At 54.5% G+C, this 21222-nt stretch overlaps 5 protein-coding genes across 5 annotated transcripts; 3 read left to right on the top strand and 2 right to left on the bottom strand.

The window, feature by feature from the left end:
- Positions 1-2976: 2976 nt before the first annotated feature.
- On the top strand, positions 2977-4692 carry J7T55_000863 (uncharacterized protein; the record flags this gene model as incomplete). Its single annotated transcript, XM_053140123.1, has 2 exons — positions 2977-3154; positions 3260-4692. The coding sequence occupies 2 exons, from the start codon at positions 2977-2979 to the stop codon at positions 4690-4692; spliced, it is 1611 nt and encodes a 536-aa protein (XP_052996514.1).
- A 307-nt stretch (positions 4693-4999) lies between these two features.
- J7T55_000862 (cell division control protein 14) lies at positions 5000-6021 on the bottom strand (the record flags this gene model as incomplete). The annotated part of the gene is made up of 2 exons (XM_053140122.1): positions 5000-5476; positions 5569-6021. 2 exons carry the CDS (start codon positions 6019-6021, stop codon positions 5000-5002), a joined length of 930 nt encoding a protein of 309 aa, XP_052996513.1.
- A 2231-nt stretch (positions 6022-8252) lies between these two features.
- Positions 8253-9581, top strand: J7T55_000861 (geranylgeranyl diphosphate synthase; the record flags this gene model as incomplete). The annotated part of the gene is made up of 1 exon (XM_053140121.1): positions 8253-9581. The coding sequence occupies one exon, from the start codon at positions 8253-8255 to the stop codon at positions 9579-9581; it is 1329 nt and encodes a 442-aa protein (XP_052996512.1).
- Positions 9582-14221: 4640 nt separating this feature from the next.
- On the top strand, positions 14222-17475 carry J7T55_000859 (uncharacterized protein; the record flags this gene model as incomplete). The annotated part of the gene is made up of 8 exons (XM_053140120.1): positions 14222-14519; positions 14576-14821; positions 14882-15097; positions 15172-15374; positions 15627-15647; positions 15705-15874; positions 16001-16200; positions 16256-17475. 8 exons carry the CDS (start codon positions 14222-14224, stop codon positions 17473-17475), a joined length of 2574 nt encoding a protein of 857 aa, XP_052996511.1.
- Positions 17476-19475: 2000 nt separating this feature from the next.
- On the bottom strand, positions 19476-20890 carry J7T55_000858 (uncharacterized protein; the record flags this gene model as incomplete). Its single annotated transcript, XM_053140118.1, has 2 exons — positions 19476-20752; positions 20872-20890. The coding sequence occupies 2 exons, from the start codon at positions 20888-20890 to the stop codon at positions 19476-19478; spliced, it is 1296 nt and encodes a 431-aa protein (XP_052996510.1).
- Between the last annotated feature and the right edge of the window lie 332 nt (positions 20891-21222).

The raw sequence follows: 21222 nt of genomic DNA, 5'->3' as shown, positions 1-21222 counted from the left end.
AGCTCATATCACTCTTATATTGCACTAACAGGCTCATCATGGAAGCTGAACTTTGCCCCCTCGACGACCGTAGAGGCACCTCAGAAGTCTCGCTCAAATTAGCAGTCGTTCATTTCACAACCACGACCGCCTATTGCCATCTTCTCAGCGTGCGCGGAGAGCCCACAAAGGTTATCTGTAGGAAGATGATCCTGTTCCTTCTTTTCCCTGGTTCTATAATAATCCAGCACGTCATGGCCATTCTCGCCATCGCCAGCGCTATACCTTTGGTTCGGATCAAAAAACCTCAGGATTCAACGTTGTTACGGTCATCCTTAAAACGAGCGCCTTTTATCCTCTTCGGAGCAATTGATCAGCACCCCTCACAGCCAAAACTGGATAACAGCGATCGAGAGTGTATGGTCAAAGTCATGGGAAGGGCCATAGTGGTTCTCGCCCTTGGTGCCCAGTGTATCGGTTCTTGCATCGTATTCGCCCGCAGGTACCAACACAACGCCACTACAGCTGCCGATCGGCGTGTTTTCGAACTCGCCATCGCAGCCCTGCTCATATCCCTATTGACAATGGTGCATTTGTTTTGGCATCCTGCAATGAGACTGAACCAGGAGGAGATATTGGAACAATCCCATAACGGCCATCTCACATATTTGGACACAGCGCTGCTTTACTTCTGGGGGATGCCTCCTCCACCGGTGGACTCGAATTTACGCAAAGATATAATACGAACGGAGTGGCAGTCACGGGCTCTCAGAATCTATTTCAACTCCCCGACAACTTTTGGCGCATATTGGGCGCAACCATGGCAAGCCCGAGACATATTATTCTCGAGGATGAGACTGTTCTCCACTGGGGGTCTCGTTGGAAAGCTAGGCATATTCGCCCCTGTCTGTGCTGAATGCAACTCCACTCGCAGATTGATGTACGAAATTGTTGCCTCCTTCGCTCAAGTGTTCTTCATAATCACTACAATCTCTATTTCAGCTATTCTATTGGTAGTTCTATCCGCCAAGGCCTTTCCAGCGAAATGGAAATCCGTCAGATGGCGATGGATCTTGTTGCAGCTTTTGGTTCTCCTGCCATTGGGCGCTCTTACCTGGGGACTCGTCGGCGTTCTGTGTATTTTAATGCTCACTGTCACACTTTTCCCCTCCCAGATCGCCTTGATGTTTGTCTGCCAGATACTCTTCTTGATATACGAGCTCATAATTCTGGCACACTGGCCAACTGAGCTGGAGTGCCCGCTCCTCTGGTCGGATCCGAACGCCAACTTTTTATGGCACCTTATGTGACAAGGACGGCTTTCTCAACAGGCAGTGCAGATTGGGCAAACTTCATGTATACTATTAGTACTGGGGTTGCGTCTGAGCCTATAATTTGGGCGTCTCTCATAGCACGGAGACTGGCAAAGCACGCTTCAGCGCACAATGGTTATAAAATGATCCAACACCTAGTCCTTCGTCATCGTCAAGTTCATTCAGCCTATACCCCCTCCTGCGATCTAAGTCCTAAATAGTCGTAAGGAGATACTGAAGTAATGGAGCTCTCCCTCGAAGTGACGGTGGGATATGTCTGTGTCGAGGATGCTTAATGGGGCTGCAGTAAATGGGAATGTGCACACGACAGGGTCGTGGAGGATGTAATTATTGATTCACTAGGAGATTTTTTGGTGGGTCAGGTCTTGTAGTGTTTTTTGCATTCACCAATCACATCCTCACCAGTTGACTATGGAAGGTCATTGTAAGGATATCTAGAGTTTACCACGACTTGACGAGCTGGGAATCTCAAGGATTATTTTCAGATGATGATTGGTAATTTCATTCAATGTTATGGTCTTTAAACCGCATCCAAACAGACACAGGTTACACAGCATCGTGGAAGGTACTTGAGTACAACAAGAACAAGACCGTAGAAACATGCAACGAATTGTAGACCATTTCGGAAGGGCTTAGAAATATCACTGCAGAATCAAACCGACAAGGTCACAGCATAGTGTCTTATGTCTTTTCACGGCATAATTATTCTGAATGGGATGGAACAGCACAGCCAATTGCCATGATATGCTACCGGATCCAAGGCCAGGGTTCAACCCTGGGTGAGCCGTGTAAACTTCGGTCCAAACAGTCTAGAGCCGACAACATCTGAACTCCCACTGATAAACTTCGCTCCAGTGCATCACACGTGAGGAACACCGTACGATCCCTGGTCTTTGGTGCATCGGCTCAACGGCTATCAATGCCTTCGGCTTGGTGCAAGATCGCCTCTGCAGCGAGTCGACCTGCCATATCGGAAGCGCCGGTGCGTGCAAGTTGGTGGGCGTGCCTGCAGCTCCTTCGTGGACGCTAATGCACGAGTACGGCGAGGGAGTGCCTCCTCCTCCGCCTTGTCCACCCGCTCCATTCCCAACGCGCATATGCCGGTACCACCTCACCCGCCAGCAGGCCTCAGCTTTTGTCTCTTTCTTACTGTGTTGACTCGGTCTCACACCCCTTGGCCCTTCTTGGACAGCCCTATTCGGGAAGGGCTGGTACGACCAGAGATGTCGAAGGAATCGCGCCACATCGTGTCGCTTACAACCCTTTCGATAGGATTGTGAACCAGTGTTCACACCCCTCCCGCCTTGTCGCCCCGCCTTACTGCCATGCTGGCTGAGTCCAGGCCAATCCAACGTGTTCCCGAATCTCACACAGCAGCTGATGGCGAGAGGTGTAGTGCATCGCGCCGACCGAGCTGCTGCAGCCGTGGGTTGCATCCCGGCCGTCTTTCCGAACGGGATTCTCGTTTTCTTGATCCATTTTTCCTTTTTTTTCCCTCTCCTCCACTTGCACAACACTTCCACAAGGCCCCACATCGCAATGCTCTCTTTTCCCAACGACGCACATGTTATGAGTTGCTCTCAAACTCAACCCCCTGCGTCCTGAAGTGGGACTGTCCAGCCCCGATGGTCAAACCGAGCGGGGACTAAAAAGACCTCCCACAATGCGCCTCACACTCGCTTTCACGGCCCTCGGCCTGGCAGTCAGCCATGTCGCCGGCCAGCAGTGGCAGGACTTCGGAGCCATGCCGGAGCTCGCGAAGCGCCCATTCTACGACGCCGTAGCGCGACGGCCGTCGCTGGCAAAGAGGGACGGCGGCTGCGCCGAAAACGAACACCCATGTGCGCAACCTCCATCCGGCTTCCCAGACGTCCGCAAGGGCCGTCATAGCCACATCCCCATGAAGTGAGCCCAAGCTAACCACGAGGGCCGCCCTCCCGGAACAGGCTCCGACATCAACGCAACAGACACGTGCTGCGGCAACACGGAGGCCTGCATCATAAACGAGACGACGCTCAAGCCGCAGTGCTGCCCGCTCGGGTCGACGTGCGGCGGGACCTGCAGCCCGGATTCGTACTACTCCGCGATCACGAGCACCCAGACGGCCTCCGGCTCCACCTCCGTCGAGACGGTCTTCGCGTGCGTCGGCCGCCCCTGCACCAGCACAAACTACCTGTGCCCGCAGTCCATGGGCGGCAACTGCTGCGCCTACGGCGCAAACTGCGCCAGCAGCAGCCAGTGCCTGGTCCCCAGCACCTCGAGCAGTAGCACCGACGGCCCCGCCGTCGCCACCATGATCCCCTCCGGCTGCTCCCGCCAGGGCGACACCGCATGCACCATGAGCGGCGCCAGCGGGGTGACTGGGTGCTGCGGCGTCGGTTACGGGTGCGCGACCGTCTCGTCGTCAGCGGTGTGCACGCAGACGCCCACCTCCTCCTCCACGACGGGCGCCGCGCCAACCGGCTCCGGGATCTCGGTCGTGTCGCCATCACAGGGGCTCTCGACAGGCGCGAAGGCCGGGATAGCAGTCGGGGTAGTGGTAGCCGCGGCGCTGGCGATCGGCGGGCTGACGTGGCTGTGCATCCGGCGGCGGCGCTCGAGCCGCAGCACGACGACGGGCAACGAGCTGGCCAGCGGCGGCGGGTTCGGCGGCGGGGCGGGGGGCCGGAACGGGGGGCTGGCGGCGGCGGGGCGGCACGAGAGCGACGACGGCGGGCTGCGGGCGTACGGCCCCAGCTCGGGCCCGCACATGTCCGAGGCGGACGGGTACGCGGCGTCGGCGTCGGCGCACGGGGGAGGCGCGGGCCCGCTGCGGGGGCTGACGAGCGACTACTTTGGGCCTGTTGCTGCTGCGGGCCCGTATACTACCGCCACCACGCCTGAGTACCACGAGGCCGGCACCGGTGGGGCCGGGGGGCCGTCGCCGGATTACCTTGCGCGGGCTGTACGGGTTGGTGGGGGCACGCCGCATGGGCCGGATGATATTGCTTCTGCGGTGGAGATTGGGAGTGGGAAGGGGAAGGACGGCGGGGATGGGGTTGCGTTGGTTCGGCCGGAGCTGCCGTCCGAGAGGGGCAGCGACCAGGGCAGCGAGCTGGATGGGTCGAGCAACATGCTCGCGAGGCGGCAGCAGAGTAGTCGGCAGGGGCCGAGCTCGCCTGCTGTGAGGGACAGTATTGCCGGGCGGTTTGAACTATATGGTACTGATGTTGCTGCTGCTGGAGGAGGAGGAGGAGTGGTTGACACGCGTGCGCCGCGGCCGCTTGGGACACCGGGAAGCGAGATGACTGCCAGCGAGCTGGGGACGCCGAGTCCTATGAGCCATGAGGAGCAGCTGCAGCAGCAGCAGCAGAAGAGTGGTCGCAGATTAGGGGGATAACGGTATGAAGTACAGGAGGTAATGCATTTAACGAAATATATGTAATGTCTTTGACCCTTGTATATATATTTCGCGCCGTGGTATCAATTAGCCCCCTAACGGAATGAACAATCGCCTTCTCTACAACTCCTAGTAGAGCTTATGTTGTACAAATAGTATTACAGAGTAAATACCGCAATTCCTCTTCCAGGTATCTCGTATTATCCTATTATCCCAACGCCGCTCGCTGAATGCCGACCAGAAGAGAGAAATCGCCACCATAACAAAAGAAAAAAAGTGTGTCTCCAAAGCACGTCGAAATCACTCCTCAAGCAACAGCCCCTCCAAAAGGAGCATACTGCTGCAAATCCTTGACTAACTCATCGACATTAGGCAGATGCCGTCGCAGCATCTCCTGCTTGACTTGCTGGTTCAGTGTGTTGTCCTCGCTGGCAGCACCACCGGCCCCGTTCGCACCGCCTCCGTCATCCCTCTTTTTGAACGCCCGGCCCAGTTTGCTGGGGCTGCGCTGCAGCAGGGCGGCAGCGCCGGAGCCGTCAGAGCCGGCGCGTGGCAGGGAGGGGGTCTCGGGCATGAGGTAGAAGTAGAGGAACTCCATGGTCTTGAACTTGACGTCGCGGGCGGTGGAGCGCGACTTGAAGATGGACGAGACGGTCAGCAGGCCGTCGAGGTTCTCGAAGGTGCGGGTGTTGCGCGGGGTCTCGAGCAGGGCGACGACCAGGACCAGCAGGGTGGCGGCCTGGATGGCTGGGCAGTTGACGGGTTCTAGGAGGTCGAGGAGGAGCTGTGTAATCCGAAGAGAGCTGATCAGCACGCTGTCCCATCTCTGGTGTGGGAAGGATGGTAAGGGAAGCGGGGGAGTAAAAGTTGACTCACGTTCATGCTCTGCTCGCGCGAGAACAACAGCCTGCTTGGAGGGTGCAGCAGCAGGACGCCCTGCAGCGAGTCGAGGGCGGTCAGCATTAACAGGTCCATGCTGCCATCGTCGCTTTTGGCTAGCAGCCGGTCGAGGGTCTGGATCAGGCGCGTGGCGATATTCCACTGAAACCCGTCCTGCAGCTTGAAGAACTCGCGAAAGGCAGCATCGCCGCTCAGGTCAGAGAGCGGGAAGCGGGAAGGCGCTGGTGTTGCTGGCTGTTGTTTTGAGCCATCGAAGGGCGCAGGTGGGGTGGTGGGCGATTTGTTATTGGTGTTGTTGTTTTTGTTGGCTGCGTGGGCGGAGAGGCAGATCTGAGCGAGCAGGCCCTCGACCTGGCGCAGGCCCTTTTTAACTTTGGGCCCGTCATAGGACGAGAGGTTGTCGAATGCGACGGAGAGGAGGGTCTCCATCGTGGGGATTTGTGGATTTTGGTGGCTGGATGTGGTAGGGCGGCTCGCTTGGGTTTTGGGAGCGGGTGTGGATTGGCCTGGGGTGCGAGGAGGAGGATGATGGACGACTCGGGAGGCCTGGACTGTTTGACAACAAATAACACCCAAGGTACGCGATACCGCTGCGATGCTGTTGCGATAGACGGTGAGGATGGGCCAAGTCGTGAAGAGAAGGGAAAAGCAGGCAAATAAATGCTCGAAGATAAATGAATGGAAGAGCTGAGAGTTGGGCTCAAGTTCAGCTGCTGTGCCGTGCCGTGTTTAGTGTTGAATGTCCAGGTGTCCAGCCAGGGCTCCGAGTTGGGCTGGAACGGGCTCGGTACGTCAATGTGGAGGATGAGGATGTTGTATGATGGGATGGGGATCCGCTGAGAGTGGATATTCAGTAGTGCCGTGGCCTAGAAATAAACATCAGTCTCCAGGCTACTGCTGCACGCACTGCACGAGGTCTGCATCACTGTGGAGTCGCATTACATTCCATTCCTCCCTGCATTGTGGAAGAGGCACAGCATACAAAAATAATCAAATACCCATTCTACCATCAATCGATTGTTTGCATTTCTGGATTATTTTGGGAGATCCGGCTATCGATAGGTGGCAGGGCAACCAGCCGTCATTGTGTACCATTATGCGACCTTGACTGCCTTGACCTAGCTAGACCTTGGCCACCCACCAACACGCAGCAAGCATGTCCCCTCGAGCTGACAGCCATCCAGCCAGCCACTCACCATTCAGCTATGAGCTCTGGCACGGCGATCCTCCTGTGTCTGCCTTGTAGATCAGTCCAAGGACGTCTCTCACATCACTCACGAAACATCCCGACTGCCCTGGACCATCCCATACCGTACATAGTGTTGTATGCACGCACTTTCTGCCTCTCCATACGAAATGACCGTCTGCAGCTGCAAGCACCGCGCCTTCAATATCCCCCCAACATCAACCCCGATATGGTTCCGAGCCCAACTGAATCATGGCTGAGACCGACTCCGACTGAGATTGATGCTGCTGTCCATCCAGCAAGTACGCATCTCACATTTTGCATCGCCATCGGCTGCTAGAAATTACATGAACACTACACTGCACATATACAGAAACAGACACATGTCAGAGCGCAGAGTCACAGGGTTGCTCTGCTCCTCACCTTCGTCCGGTGATGGCGGTCAAGGGTAGTTCCGTCACCTGCAGGTGATGGTCAATTGGTTTCATCTCCATTTCTTCAGGCCTGTCTCCCATGCCCGTACTTAAGCGGTGCCGTCTTCTGTCCTGGTTCATGCGTGGGGTTCTCTCCGTCTGGTCTCTGTTTACAAGACTGCCACTTGTTCATATCTCTATCTTCAGATTGCAGAAGTTCTTTGTTACAGCAATTATCCCACCATTTCTTCTTTCTTCTAATTGTCATATTGTCCAACAAGCCACCTACCTGGCCATCAGGAACATACGCAAAGAATTCTGTACAATTCAAGGAAACGAGCTGAGCAGCAAGGTCACAGTAGCAGGAACAGTAAGCTCCCTCCCCCGCCCCACTCGAGACAGATGGACCCCGCCATCATCACCACCAGGGTTCAGTAGCCTAGGCAAGCTCTTTGCGATGGGTCCTTTGTCGTCATCAAGCTGCACGGCGAAAAGCATGTGAGCGACCAAGCTGCAGCACTCGGACTCTGACTCTAGCTCCGCAAATGCATGAACCTCAATCCGAGCCAGCTTCGCTCAGTCCCGTTCACGCTTTAGAGCACGCCGTTTGCCTTGGGTTCAGCTTAGTTGCGCCGCAGCTGATTGGTGATGCTGCCCAGAGAAGAGGCCACACACTGGTGCAGCCGCAAAGCCGCAAGAGCCGCGCACGCATCGTCCTCGACCTCTTCAAAAATCCCATGATCTCTTGCTAAAATCCCCGTGCTGACCGCAGCATCTGCTGCAGTTCTCGACAAACTATCGAACCAACCTGCAGGCCCACCAAGGGTTTCTCTCCCAATTATTACACAACATCGCGCCACGTACTCGCACTCGTCCCTGCTTCACATCAACCCCTACCCAGTCCATCCTCCTTCTGCCTGACCTCGCTCCCAACGTTCCGGGCACAGCCAACCAACAGGCCACCCAACAAGCCGACCCTGATAAAGGGGCTCGTACTCCATAGCCCGGCCACGCCGACCTACCCTACGTACTGTATCACCCACCCACCCACTCTAGAAAGCATGCCGCCTCCCTCCAACTCCAGCACGAGCAGCGTCTTCCTCCAGTCGCCCAATGCCATACCCCCGCGAACATCTTCCACCGGCCAGCACGCCACCAGTCCCGCCCTCTTAGCAGCAGCAGCAGGGACAACCTCACCTTCGTCGAGGTCCTCCGTCCTCCGCCCAGTGCCCGAGGGTGACTGGATCGGCTCCGGCACGCCGCCGCACCACTACCACTCGCGGTCGCCCCCGACCTCGTCCTCCAACTCCAAGCGTCCGCGCCGCTCCTCACTGCCCTCGACCTCGTCGATCCTCGCCAGCATGGCCCAGAAACCAACTCCACCTGATCCCTCACGGTACGCCCACGACGACTTCAACTTCATTGGCGGCCGCAAGAGCTGGGCCCCGGACAAGGATCGTGTCATCATGGGGCCCTTTGAGTACCTCAACGAGCAGCGCGGCAAGGATTTCCGGTCGCAGCTCATCGCCGCCTTCAACTCCTGGCTCGACGTGCCGCCCGCCAGCATCGAGGTCATCACAAAGGTCGTCGGCATGCTGCACACGGCCTCGCTGCTCATCGACGACGTCGAGGATAACAGCCTGCTGCGCCGCGGGCTACCCGTCGCCCACTCACTATTCGGCGTGCCCCAGACCATCAACTCGGCCAACTACGTCTACTTCTGCGCCCTCGAGGAGCTGCAGAAGCTCAAGAACCCCACCTGCGTCGCAGTCTTCGCCGACGAGCTGCTCAACCTGCACCGCGGTCAGGGCATGGATCTCTTTTGGCGAGACACCCTGACCTGCCCCTCCGAGGACGAGTACCTCGAGATGGTCGGCAACAAAACCGGCGGACTGTTCCGGCTGGGCATCAAGCTGATGCAGGCCGAGAGCGCGCGCTCGACCCCCATCGACTGCGTCCCCCTCATCAACCTGATCGGGCTCATCTTCCAGATCCGCGACGACTACCAGAACCTGCGGTCGGCCGAGTACAGCGACAACAAGGGGCTAGCCGAGGACCTGACCGAGGGCAAGTTCAGCTTCCCCGTCATCCACGCCGTGCGCGCCGACCCGACCGACCTACGCCTGCTCAACATCCTGCGCCAGCGAACCGCCGACGACGAGGTCAAGCGCTACGCCGTCGCCTACATGGAGGCCGTGGGAAGCTTCGACTACACCCGCGCCGTACTCGACGTCCTCGTTGCCCGCGCCCGCCGCGTCGCCGACGAGATTGACCGCGTTGTTGCCGCTGGGGATGAGTCTTGCGGGAGGAACAAGGGGATCGGCGCGATCTTGGACAAGATGGTTATTGGCGGCCCGGGCGAGATGCATTTCCCTGCTAAGAAGAACTGAGTCTGCGGAGGGTGAGCGCCGAGAGCAATTTTGGTTGGAATCTGGGCTTCCATGGGTAAAGACTGAGCTTGGTCTCTCAACGGTGATCATAAGTGTGTGGAAGGGAGCGCTGCGGCCTGGCGTTGGTGCGGACGGGGCATTTGTTACTGGGGGCTATCGACAGCGCCTTTTTCTGTTTTCTGCGTTCATCTTCTAGTGATATCCCATGTGCGTATATCTTTGGCTATGTACGCAGACATCTCGGGTGGAGGGACAACGAATATGATTATAAATGGGAGTCAATCAGATCATCTCATGTGTCTCGTCAGATTTGAGGTTTCGTGTCCTTGTATGAATATCTGTGCCTGTCATTCGAGTGGCACAGACACAAACACTCCAAAGTCTACCACAACATAAAGGCCCGGTAGGAGCTTCATCTCAACGAACATTGTGGTGCTTCCTTACTTTCATTCTGAATGGTTTTCCTTGGTGTGAAAGCCCAATCTAACAAATGGCATTCAAGTGCGATTGGGCTATACTGTCCGACTATGCAAAGGAAGAGCAGTACAACATACTCACCCAGTCCCGAATTCTCAAAGCAATACTGTTGAGTAGACTCATTTATTGCTGCTAAAATCTTGCATATAAAGATGACTTAAAATGCTGGTTTACTAACTTTATCTATCACGGAATCATAATCTAGATATAATTCCTAAATCGCTTTTAATCAGATCACTACACCTCTCTGCCACAGCGTAGACCGTGCTTGACGTGTGCCCATTTGTCTGGAACGGGATGATGCTCGCGTCCACCACCCTCACATTGCTCGTCCCGTACACCTTGCAGCGCGAGTCCACCACCCCGCCCTTCTCCCGGGGCAGCATGATAGCCGACCCGATCCCGTGGTACGCGCTCCGCATGTGCTGCTTGGACCAGCGGGCCCACACCTCGTCGCTCGCGTCCTCGGCCACGGCGCCGAGCCCAGGGTACCCCTCGGACGCCACGAGGTCCCGCAGCGGCGCCGTGTGCAGGTACAGCTTGCGCACGTAGCGCGAGGCCGCGACCTGGAGCGAGGTGTCGTAGCCGAACATCCAGTACGCCGGGTCCGCGAGGGGCAGGGGGGCGGCGGCGCCGGTGGGCGGTGGGGCTGTCGAGTTGATGTGCACGCTGCCCCGTGCAAAGGGCATCGTGCCCCAGAACTCGCAGCTCAGGTTGCCCCCGCCGCTCAGGTGGCGCAGCTCCATGGCCGGGGTGCCGGCGTCGAAGAGCATGCGGGCCTGGACGCGGAGGAAGTCGAGCAAGTCGGACTCGCTGGTTGCGTTGCTGTTGCGGGCGGCTATGGCGGCGGCGTAGGATGGGAGCGCGGCTTGGACGCTGGCGGTGAAGTCTGAGGCGTTGGAGCCGTAGAGGTCATCGATGGTGACGTAGGCGACAGCGGAGGTGGTGCCGTTGTATATGTCTCCGCTGGAGACGTTGAAGTTCAAGATGTTGCGGATTTGATCATTTCTGAGTGTACTGTCAGTGTCCGACACGTAGACGGTAGTTGGAGGACTTCCTCACAGGTTTTCTCCGACACCGGGAAGGTCTATTGTAGTGTTGATCCCGTATTTCGATAGTATCCTGATTGCTTGTTATTATGACCCACCATTGCACCATAGTGAAAGAGAGTAATGCTGACCTCGGGTTACCGACGCCAGAGTATTCTAGCAAAGCCGGCGTCCTGTATGTTCCAGCGGCCAAAACAATCTCCTGGGTCGCATTAATTACCAGAGTCTCCCCAGAGTCTGTCAGGACTCGCACAGCACCAGCTACCACGTGGTCGTCTCCTCCAGACGCCCATAAGAGATTCAGCACAGTGGTTCCAGACATCATGTGGAGATTAGCCCGGTCCTGATAAGGATAGTAATAGGATCTGCCGGCATCTGCCCTCACATCCGGGTATGTATCATTGCCTGGTGTCTTCTCCCACGGGTATGTCTATGATATAACAGCCACAGTCAGCTTTTAACTTGGACAATGGGGACGACCCATACTCACGCCGAAGCCCCCTGTAGCTCCTCCGGCAGGGTCCACATTCCAAGGGACACCCAACTTCGCATAGCTTTCGTTGAGTGCCGGGAGATATTTGCTGACCAGCTCAAATCTCGGCCAGCCGGTGTTCACCGGCCCTTGAAACCCATGGAAAGTAGGCTCGTACGAAACGCCGGCTTCCGTTGCTCGCGGCCCTGGTGGAATGAGGTGCTGACTTTTCTTGTAATAAGGAAAGAGTGTGTCCCAGCTCCATCCTTGGTTCCCAACTTCCTCCCAGGCGTCTATCTGAGTGCTCTCAGCCCGTGTGTATACCATACCTAGAAATCAACTGTCAGCTTCGAAAGCGTTGAGATATCTCCATGAGACAGACCATTGATGAGGCTAGACCCGCCTATGCCTCTGCCACCAGGTAGAGGCTCAATCCTGTCATAAGCGTACATCTGCGGCGCGCTCTGATAGTGCCAGTCGATCGTGTCCTCCGAGCCGTTGAGCTCCGGGAACGTGGAGTTCACATTGTCTAGCGCTGAGTAACCTGCTTCAATGACCAGAACCTGCACATTGGGAGACTCAGACAGTCGATTGGCCACCACAAGCCCGGAGGTGCCGCCGCCAACAACGATGAAATCGAATGAGCTGTTTGTCAGAGGCCTGCTGGCCGCTACAGCCTTAGAGGCAATAGTAGCCAATAGGTATACAAGCATGGCTACAGAAGTGCTCCAGAATGAATAAGGGATTCATTGGGAAAATGGGTCAATTATCTTTTATGTTGAAGATCTCTTATAGCGTGCGTGATATCCAGATGGCAATTGATATGAATGACTGCATAAAATACGAACGTCGTTTAAAGTTTGTTCTATGGCTTTCAACTTTCACTTCAGTTGCACTCGATACGCCAAAGCACAATACTTAATCTCCGTTTAACACAGGGGCTTGCAGCTAGGCGAAAGCATCACCTTTCTCCAACTTGTTAAATGCCGATGTTAAATAAGATGTGAGGGGTGTTTCAATGCGACACAGTTGACCGTGTTAGGTTTCTTCGACGCGACGTGAAAAAGGGCGACAAATAATCGGCTCACCACATCGATCCTACAAACTGTTATCTATAGAAGATGCGTTTGTCGCGTGGCCCAGGCTCACAGTAAACCGTGCTCTGAACTACATGTTGACCAGATTTCGGCTCCATTGCCGGGCGTGGACGGATTTATTGGCCATGAACCGCCGTGGATCGTGAGAAGAGGATCCAAGTTGCATAAGACTGGAGCATGGCCACCTCTTACGCTAAGTAGGTATGCTGAGGGGTGCTGAGGTCTTACAGGATTTGATACTAATCTTTATCCAGGTCGCTACACGGTTTTGAGACTCCTGACAACTCGATTTACGATTTGCGAATGTAATACTACAATTCAATTGCTCCAATCCAATTCAACGTTACCGCACGAATCGGTCTTATTTTCGTTGCTGCGCACAGACTTGAGATCGAAACAGGGGGCCCATCACCAACGCCTTAGAAGTCACGAAATGCGCTTCATGAGAGGAAATTCTCTGAATGTCTTCAATCTTTTTGTAGTTGACTCCTTGTGGGTTTTCCAACTTTCTACTCGAAGGGCGAAGTGGCACACGTCGACTTGGGATACCATACAACCGAGCAAACATCAAACAATTTGACAAAGCCGCAGCCCTTCGCCTACAGTAACAGCAAATTATCTCACCTTTTAGTTGCTCAGAGAACTTGATGGAAACTAATACGACTTGTAAGCTATAACATTTCAGCTGTGAACACAACCTGGGCGATGTCTCGGCCTCGGGCCCGCTCTATTCATTGCTCTAGGCTACCGTATTATGTGCAACGGCTTTGGGAATGGACGCCAATAGGGCTCTGTGGCCAGGCCCCTTTCGATAGCTTATCTTATCAGCCCACTGCTTTGTAAAGAGCCTCGAGAGCGCGCGCAGCTGCATTGCTTTCCTCCTTTCGGATAGGCAGACCTCAACAGAAATCAACAAATTTCTACGACTAAATCGAGCCTCGGTGTCGCGACAATGTAGGGAGTGTCTCAGAATGCAAGATCCGAGGCTTTAACCCAGGTGCGGCCGGGGTTCCCAGGGTCCTAACTTTGCCTCCACGTGCCAAAGTTGGCAACTGTACCCAGCTACGATGTGATCAGGTATGGATCGGCGAAGCCGAACCACTCAGGTGACAGCCTAACTAGAAAATGGCCTCTGTTGTCACCCTTTTAATTTCTTGTTCATCCTCCTTTGTCAATGGAATGTCCCCAACGAAATATGCATCAACAGAGAATCCAAAGGAAATGAGGATAACCAACTTCCATACGAAGCCACAGAAGATATGCTTCAGACGCCAGACAAAATGCCGTGATAGGACTAGCCTAGCATTCTGAGCGATACAGCTTCGATTTGAAGATACCAAATGCTAACCTGTCAGTCCAGTATGAGAGGCCTTTGCGAGAATAATAAGGTCGCAGCAACCACAAACGTATTGCAGCACGATGGCGGAGCAGGGTACTAATCAGGGCAACACAGCCGCTTTTCTTTACAGCCTCTCTTCTAGAATTTTTAGATTCTGCCTGTTCAGGTCAACCTTTGTTCGCTGCTGATGACTACCGGTAGCAGTCATGTTGTTTCTGGCTTCTCTTTACGTTGCCCTCTGCTTTGCGGCGGGGGTGTTTTCGGCGGATCTACTCATGATAGATACGCTCAAGGCCGAAGAATATAATCGAGCCATTGCTGCCGGCTTCAGCGTTGATGTCGTGACAAAAGCGGTTTTCAACTCCATGACAACAGAGCAATTTTCAGTCTATAGAGCAATTGTCATTGGGGACCCATACTGTAGCGGTATCAGCAATATTGCCTTCCTAGATACCAACAGAAATGTGTGGTCAAGTGCCATCACGGGCAACATTGTCTTGATCGGTAGGACTGCTCTTCGACGGCAAGAATCAACATGCAATCTAACAGGAGTTCTGTAGGAACCGATCCGAGTTTCCACGCAAAATACGGAAACATCGCCGGAGCCCGGAACCTGATGACCAATTCCATAGGCTTCGCAGCCGGTCAAGCCGGAGAAACGGGGCTTTATATCGCCATGTCTTGTTATGGTGCTCAGACCCCCATCTCAGCCCTCACCTTCTTCGGAACCTTCAACATGGCCTACTCGTCGTCCTGCAATGTGCATATTGTCGCCTCATCCCCCGCTCTGGGCACGCTTGCTGATAGTGACGTTCAAAACTGGAGTTGTAGTGTTCATGAACAGTTTACTGCCTATCCGAGTTCAGGATCTAACCCATTCTTACCCCTCGCCATCGTGAAAGGGGCGACTGGCGCCGGATCAATGACTTACGGAGATGGGACCTCAGGTGTCCCGTACATCTTGGCTCGTGGTGCAACACCTGCCGGGTGTGGTGACGGAATCTGGCAGCCTAAGATTGGCGAGGAGTGTGACAACGGAGCATTATTGAACGGCGCGGATGGCAATGAATGTTCACTCGCTTGTAGATGTAACAGTGGGCTACCAGATGGAGCTGGGCACTGTTTTCCTGCACCATCCCCTACACCAACTCCTGAGTCATCGTCAACTACGGAATCATCAACTACCACAGAATCAACTACCACAGAATCATCTACCACAGAGTCGTCTACTACAGAATCGACTACAACAGAATCGTCTACAACAGAATCGTCTACTTCAGAACCGTCTACTACAGAGTCATCAACCACAGATTCGTCTACCACAGAGCCATCAACCACAGAATCGTCTACTTCAGAACCGTCTACCACAAAACCGCCTGACACAGAACCGTCTACTACAGAATCATCTACCACGCAATCAACTACTATTGAACTATTTACTCTTCGAACACCTGCTGCGGGATTCTTCAATACCACATCATCATCGACCGTCGAATCATCCACCACGCAATCAACTACCAGTGAATCATCAACTCCAGAATCATTAAACACGACATCTTTCTCTACCGTTGAGTCATCTAGCACAGTGAATCCTGCTGATGTTACAACCAGCGCGTTGTCTACGAATTCCTCGTCATCAACACCTGTACCATCTTTAACATCGGAAATATCCAGGACTGATACTACGAGCTCAACGACCTCTACCCCATTCTTCGGGAACACCACTTCCGAACCCTCCTCGACGGCTTCATCCTCTTTGACATCTTTCGTCCCAGCCGGCTCAGATTCTTCATCGACCTCAGCATTAAGCTCGGGCCCTTCCGATTCTTCGCTAAGGACTCCATCTTTCACCGGCCTAGGTTCTTCAACAACATCAAGCCTCGACTCTAGAACCTCCAATACGTTTTCGTCGATTTCGTCCCAAGCTGGCACAGGCTCTGTATCTACAACAGTACTGAGCTCTAGAACCTCTAATACTCTGTCAGCGACTTCGATATCTACAACCGCTCCTACTTCGTCAGTAACAACCCGCAGCTCGAGCAGCTCAGGAAGCTCAAGCAGCTCAAGAAACTCAAGCAGCTCAAGCAGCTCAAGCAGCTCAAGCAGCTCAAGCAGCTCAAGCAGCTCTACTGGGCCCTCTCCCTCAACGACAGCACCAATCTCAAGCATTCGGACAACGTTCATCGTCCAAATTGTATTCACCGCCCGCATTAAGAGACAGCTGGGGACCAATTTCGCAGTGATCGACTCCGCTGGAAATGTGGAGGTCACGTCAACGTGCACACAGGCCACCTTATTCGCCATCACCATCGACGGCCGACTGATCGTTAACTCTCTCGTCGCTCGGGCACTGCCAGCCAGAATCGCAGCCGGCTCGGAACCATTGACATTTGCCTCGCCTGTAGCTGGACAAGTCGATACCACCTTCCTCACCAATGGAGGCCAGATATCATGGAACAATGCTGCTTTTGGTAACGGAAATGCCATCTTCGCTTTGAATCCCACAAGCCAGTTGATCGAGGTATTTTACAGTGGCACACCTCCATCGACCTACCCAGCCATTACCTTCCGGATCGTTCCCGCTGCAACTGTTGCCGATGCATGCCCAGTATTAGCTGGAGGACTGACCTCCGGTTCTACAATTCCGACCACGTCTCCTGGTACAGTCTCCATACCTGCAAGCATTCCACACGCTAGCCTTAAACCAGTCGGCCTTGAGAAGTGTGTCTTCGTCAGCATTTACACAGTCACTGTTGGGGGCGAGAGGCGTACCATCACTAAGCCCACACACACCAGTACGAAATTCATATACCGGAGCGCCGTCCCAGATTCTCCTTGCTATGCCTGTTTACTGGCCTCGCAGAACATCGAATGCCCGACCGATGACAAAAACAAATTCACAGTCGTCACCTCATCATGCACAGGATCTAATTCGGCGTTATTTACAGCGCCCAGCGCGGTCTACACCCCTTGCCCTACTTGCACGGCCACCACCCTGCGCGGTGCGGCCATTACGCCCGGTCCAGCCGGGATCCAGAACTCAGCGGGATTCTCACCCGTGAAGACCGTCACAATTGGCGGGGGTCAGGTCATCTATGGCTCTTTGTCCAGCGACGGACGCGTGATCAACACTGCGGTTGCCCTGTCAGCAAATGCTCCTCAAGTGACTGGCGAACAAAAGGCACTACCTGCGAATGCTACTCCTTCCCCTGCGCCTCTCGTCACTGCAAACGCTCAGCCTGTGCCAGTCGATTCTACCAGCAGAGCTCCCGTCATTGTCAACACCAAGGCCGCTGAAGCCCCGCCCTCTCAAGCAACACTGTCCAATGTCGGCACCAAGACTGCCGAAGCCCCAACTGGTGCTACCCAGCCTGTAACGACCGCGGCGACCGGATCTGCTGCTTCTGTTATCAAGGGCATGACCTTCCTGCATTTTATTCTATTGGGCATATTTATCTGAGCAAGGTTCGTACTATTACAGCTCCCACCTGAAGTATAAACTTGTCAGTTAATTTCTATAATAGAGATCATATTAGAGTGAGCTGGGCTCTAGGGTGATAATTAATGGGCCACGTGCAAGAGTATCAAGCGCGAGGACAAGCTCGTGCAGCAGCAGCTTCCCATGGAGCAGCCCTCCATGAAACACGTTAGTCTGTTGAGGCTTTCGCGAAACGACATGGCGAGGTCCTCTAGCTTTGCATACTGCTGCTATTCGCAATTACAGGCTCGTAGCCATTGTCATCACACGGGCCATCGGACAGCGGGTCTGTTCCCGAAGCAGATGGCAGGGCAAAGCGTCTTGTAGCCACATGTGCTGGCCGTGTATTTCTTTGAACGATCCAGAAGCATGGCCGCCTAGACTGGATATTGTGAAGATATTGTTTTAATTAATCTTATATGAAACTCTTCAAATGAAAGTATTTATCTCGTGTGTTCATTCTGCAATGAAGGAAATATGATCAATTCAAAAAAAAATTAAAAATTTTTATATTCAACAGCAGGATTATGCATGTGTATATTATTCATTTATAAATATATATTAACGAAAAGTACTTCATTTTCCCTCATTTCTGAATCCAGTTTCAGTTCTGCTGTTTACCCAAGATTAACTATTCCCTCCGCATAGTGGCTCTTGACGAACAGCGAAGAGAAAGGACATTAGAGGAATTAACACAACTAAACCCCATGCTAGACCACACGCCTACTAGGCCCGCTCTTACCCTCGTTTTCCACCACAGGTTCCAGCGACATGGGGGAATAGACAACACACACACACACACACACACACAGACGAGCAATCGAACAAGGAGTCAAGAGGCGATAGATGGCACATGTCATGTCATATAACATTGGATATAGGACTATTCGCCCGCTCAAACCACAACCACCAACGACAAAAAAAGGGCCAGCATCTCTATCGATGATGTCTCTGTCCTCTGCCTCCCACACACACACACACACATAGAGAGCAAAAAGACGGGTGTCCTCCCGTCGGTGATATAGATATACCAGGGGAATGATATCAGAACAAACGGTGGGACAGCGTTGGGGGTTTGCGGACCGCGAAGAAAGCCAGACACAGGTTGGGAGAGACCCTTCCAAGCATATACATATATGCCTCTTCACCATCTCCACCCTCGGCGTCCCGAATTCTCTATCCTGGCTGCCGCCTCAGGAGGACGTATTTGTCTGCTCGCATAACTTCGTTCCTAAACCCCGACCACCACCAAAGAGCGTGACGAAAGTGGAATTGAGATAGAAAAATTTTTGCCTCTCCTGATCAGTCAGGGTTGGCCACATATGATTGGTTGGATGGGTTGGGAGACTCGTAAGTCTTCCCAGATATATAGGAACACACAAAACGCCTAAGAATAGAAAGATGAGAACAAGATATCCCGTATAGATAGCATAACATAGCCGCCCATCCCGTCTGGGTAATCAAGCCTTGTCGAGTTTCGTACGTAGCCCTTTCCTTTCCATCCCCATTTTTCCAAGAAATAAAGACAATAAGAAGTAGTAGATCGATAGATGGACAGATTGAATGGGTATAAAATCCCTCCTCCGCGTAGATAGATGGATAGATAGGTAAAAAGATGGACAGTGTTTCGTAGATGAGGCCTCAGCATGTAATCATGTCGAGATAAGGGGGGAAAAGCTCGGTATTGCGAAGCCCACGGCAGGATTTTGCAAAGTGCCTGCGCGTGGGTGCCTGCCTCGTACCGATCAGCCGAAGTCTAAAATGGCGATGGCAATGACGGACATGGACCGAGGTGACGGGTGAGCCGGTCTGGTGTGTCATGCTGCCGCGGCAGTGAAGCCGTTGAGAATGGAAGGTCAAGCAAAGCATAGCCAAGCAAAGCAAATCTGTGCCGCCGCCGCAATTGATGCTCATCTTGTCTCGTCTCGTCTCGTCCCATAAAAGCCGATTCGTTATATAATTGACGAAAAGGAATGAAAGCCTCATCTGCTTTCTTGTGTGGCGTGGGCGTCACTAAACGGGCTGACACCCCGTGCAGGGCCCTGCGACGCCCTTCTTGCCGCATCCTCGACGACGGTGCTCAGGCCCGGGGCTCGCTGGCGCTCGGCGTCGGCCGGTGGGCTGGGGTCGCGGAATGGGCTTTGCTGCTCGTCCCGCGGTGGCGGTAGCGTGCTGGGTGTTGACAAGCCTGAGCGGGCGGTGACAGCGTCGTCATGCTCGTCGTCGGTGTTGTCAGCGCTCGCCGCCGCCGCCCCTGTCTTGATGCTGGACGGCGTGGACGACTGCTTCAGATTGCTGCCGACACGGACGACCTGGGCCCGGACGGCGGTCGCGCTCTTGGCATTGTTCATAAACGTCGACCCGATGCTGAAAGTGCTGCCCGATGGACTGGCGGGCTCAGGCCCGTTGAACCGGCTCCTGTCTACGGCGGGCACTGGTGGCACCGAGCCGTCCGACGATGCGCCGCTGCCGGTCGACTTGACGCTCACCATGGCGGCCTTGGCGCGCATGCCCGTCTGCGCGGGCGTGACGACCACGCCAGCCTTGCCGTAAATAGTAGAGGCGACGCTAGAGCGGGGGGCGTAAGATGTGCGGGCAAAAGAGGTGCGGTCCGTGTAGCCGGTCATGCCAGAGGCCATCGAGTCGCGCAGGTCGCCTGGGACGAAGAAGTGCTGGTCCTCAGTCGAGTTGGGCGTGCCGGCCTGGGAGGAGACGGCGATGGGGATAGGGGGTACGGGCGGTACAAGCAGTGTGGGTGACGTTGGTGTCGCACGGTTCGTGACGCCGGGGATGTAAGCGATTTGGATGATGTTGGAGGCGCGGGTCAGGACGGTCGAGGCGATTGAGTTGCGGGCTTGTGTCGACGCCCTGCCGTCACGCATGGCGTTGAAGTCCTTCTCGCGCTGCCCAGCGTATTCCCCATCGTCCTCCCACTGCCCTTGCTCAAACGATCCCCTCTTGTTCTTTACGCAGTGCTTCCATGCAAAATATGTGCCGACTCCGACCAGAGCGATCAGTGCGAGACCTCCTATCACGGCACCGGCGATGGCTCCTCCGCTAGCTTTTGGACTGGAACTTGACGAACTTGTGGAAGTGGCGGCGGATGAAGAGACGGCGCAGTAGGCCGATGGACATTGTGTGCAATCGAGGGGGACGGAAATCTGGCACTCCTGGCCGTCGTCACATGTAGGGCATGACGGCGTGCCTTCTTGACATGACACACAACCGCTCTGGCGAGCATAGAGGCTGGCGTACGAGCCTGTGAGCAAAGGAGGTTAGCAAATGGTGGCCAGTCGAAATGGCCAGACTGCTGCTGCGGTTGAGGAGAGAGTGTAGCAGCGTCGTGGGCCCGAGTCACGGTGGTGGTCTGGACTATACCTTCTTCTGCGATCGGCATCGTGACGTACGACACGAAGCCGGGGATGAGATCGAAACGTAGGTAATCGGGGGTTGATGCTGGGTTTCGTGGATTCAATTGGGCTTGTGAAGAGATCGACAGGCAGGTAAGCAAACAACCGCAGATCCGGGTCGGGGATCAGACAGGTTCAACCAAAGGGCCTGACGGGCGGCTCCCTTTCAGCTGAGGCTTGGCGAGGCTGCTGATTCTTTAAATAGGATGCAGGCACGGGACTGCACTTCTGAATCTCGTGTCGGTTCGACGTCGGTGACGAGTACGTGCCTCGAGGGACAATGGGATGGTGTAGTGTCAGAATGAGCGTGTTGTATACC

The sequence above is a fragment of the Diaporthe amygdali genome (genome assembly GCF_026229845.1).
Source record: "Diaporthe amygdali strain CAA958 chromosome Unknown NODE_6_length_1560011_cov_65_102424, whole genome shotgun sequence".
Classification (NCBI taxonomy): Eukaryota; Fungi; Ascomycota; class Sordariomycetes; order Diaporthales; family Diaporthaceae; genus Diaporthe; species Diaporthe amygdali.
Note: the sequence above shows the minus strand (reverse complement) of the source record. Positions and strands in the feature narration are given on the sequence as shown.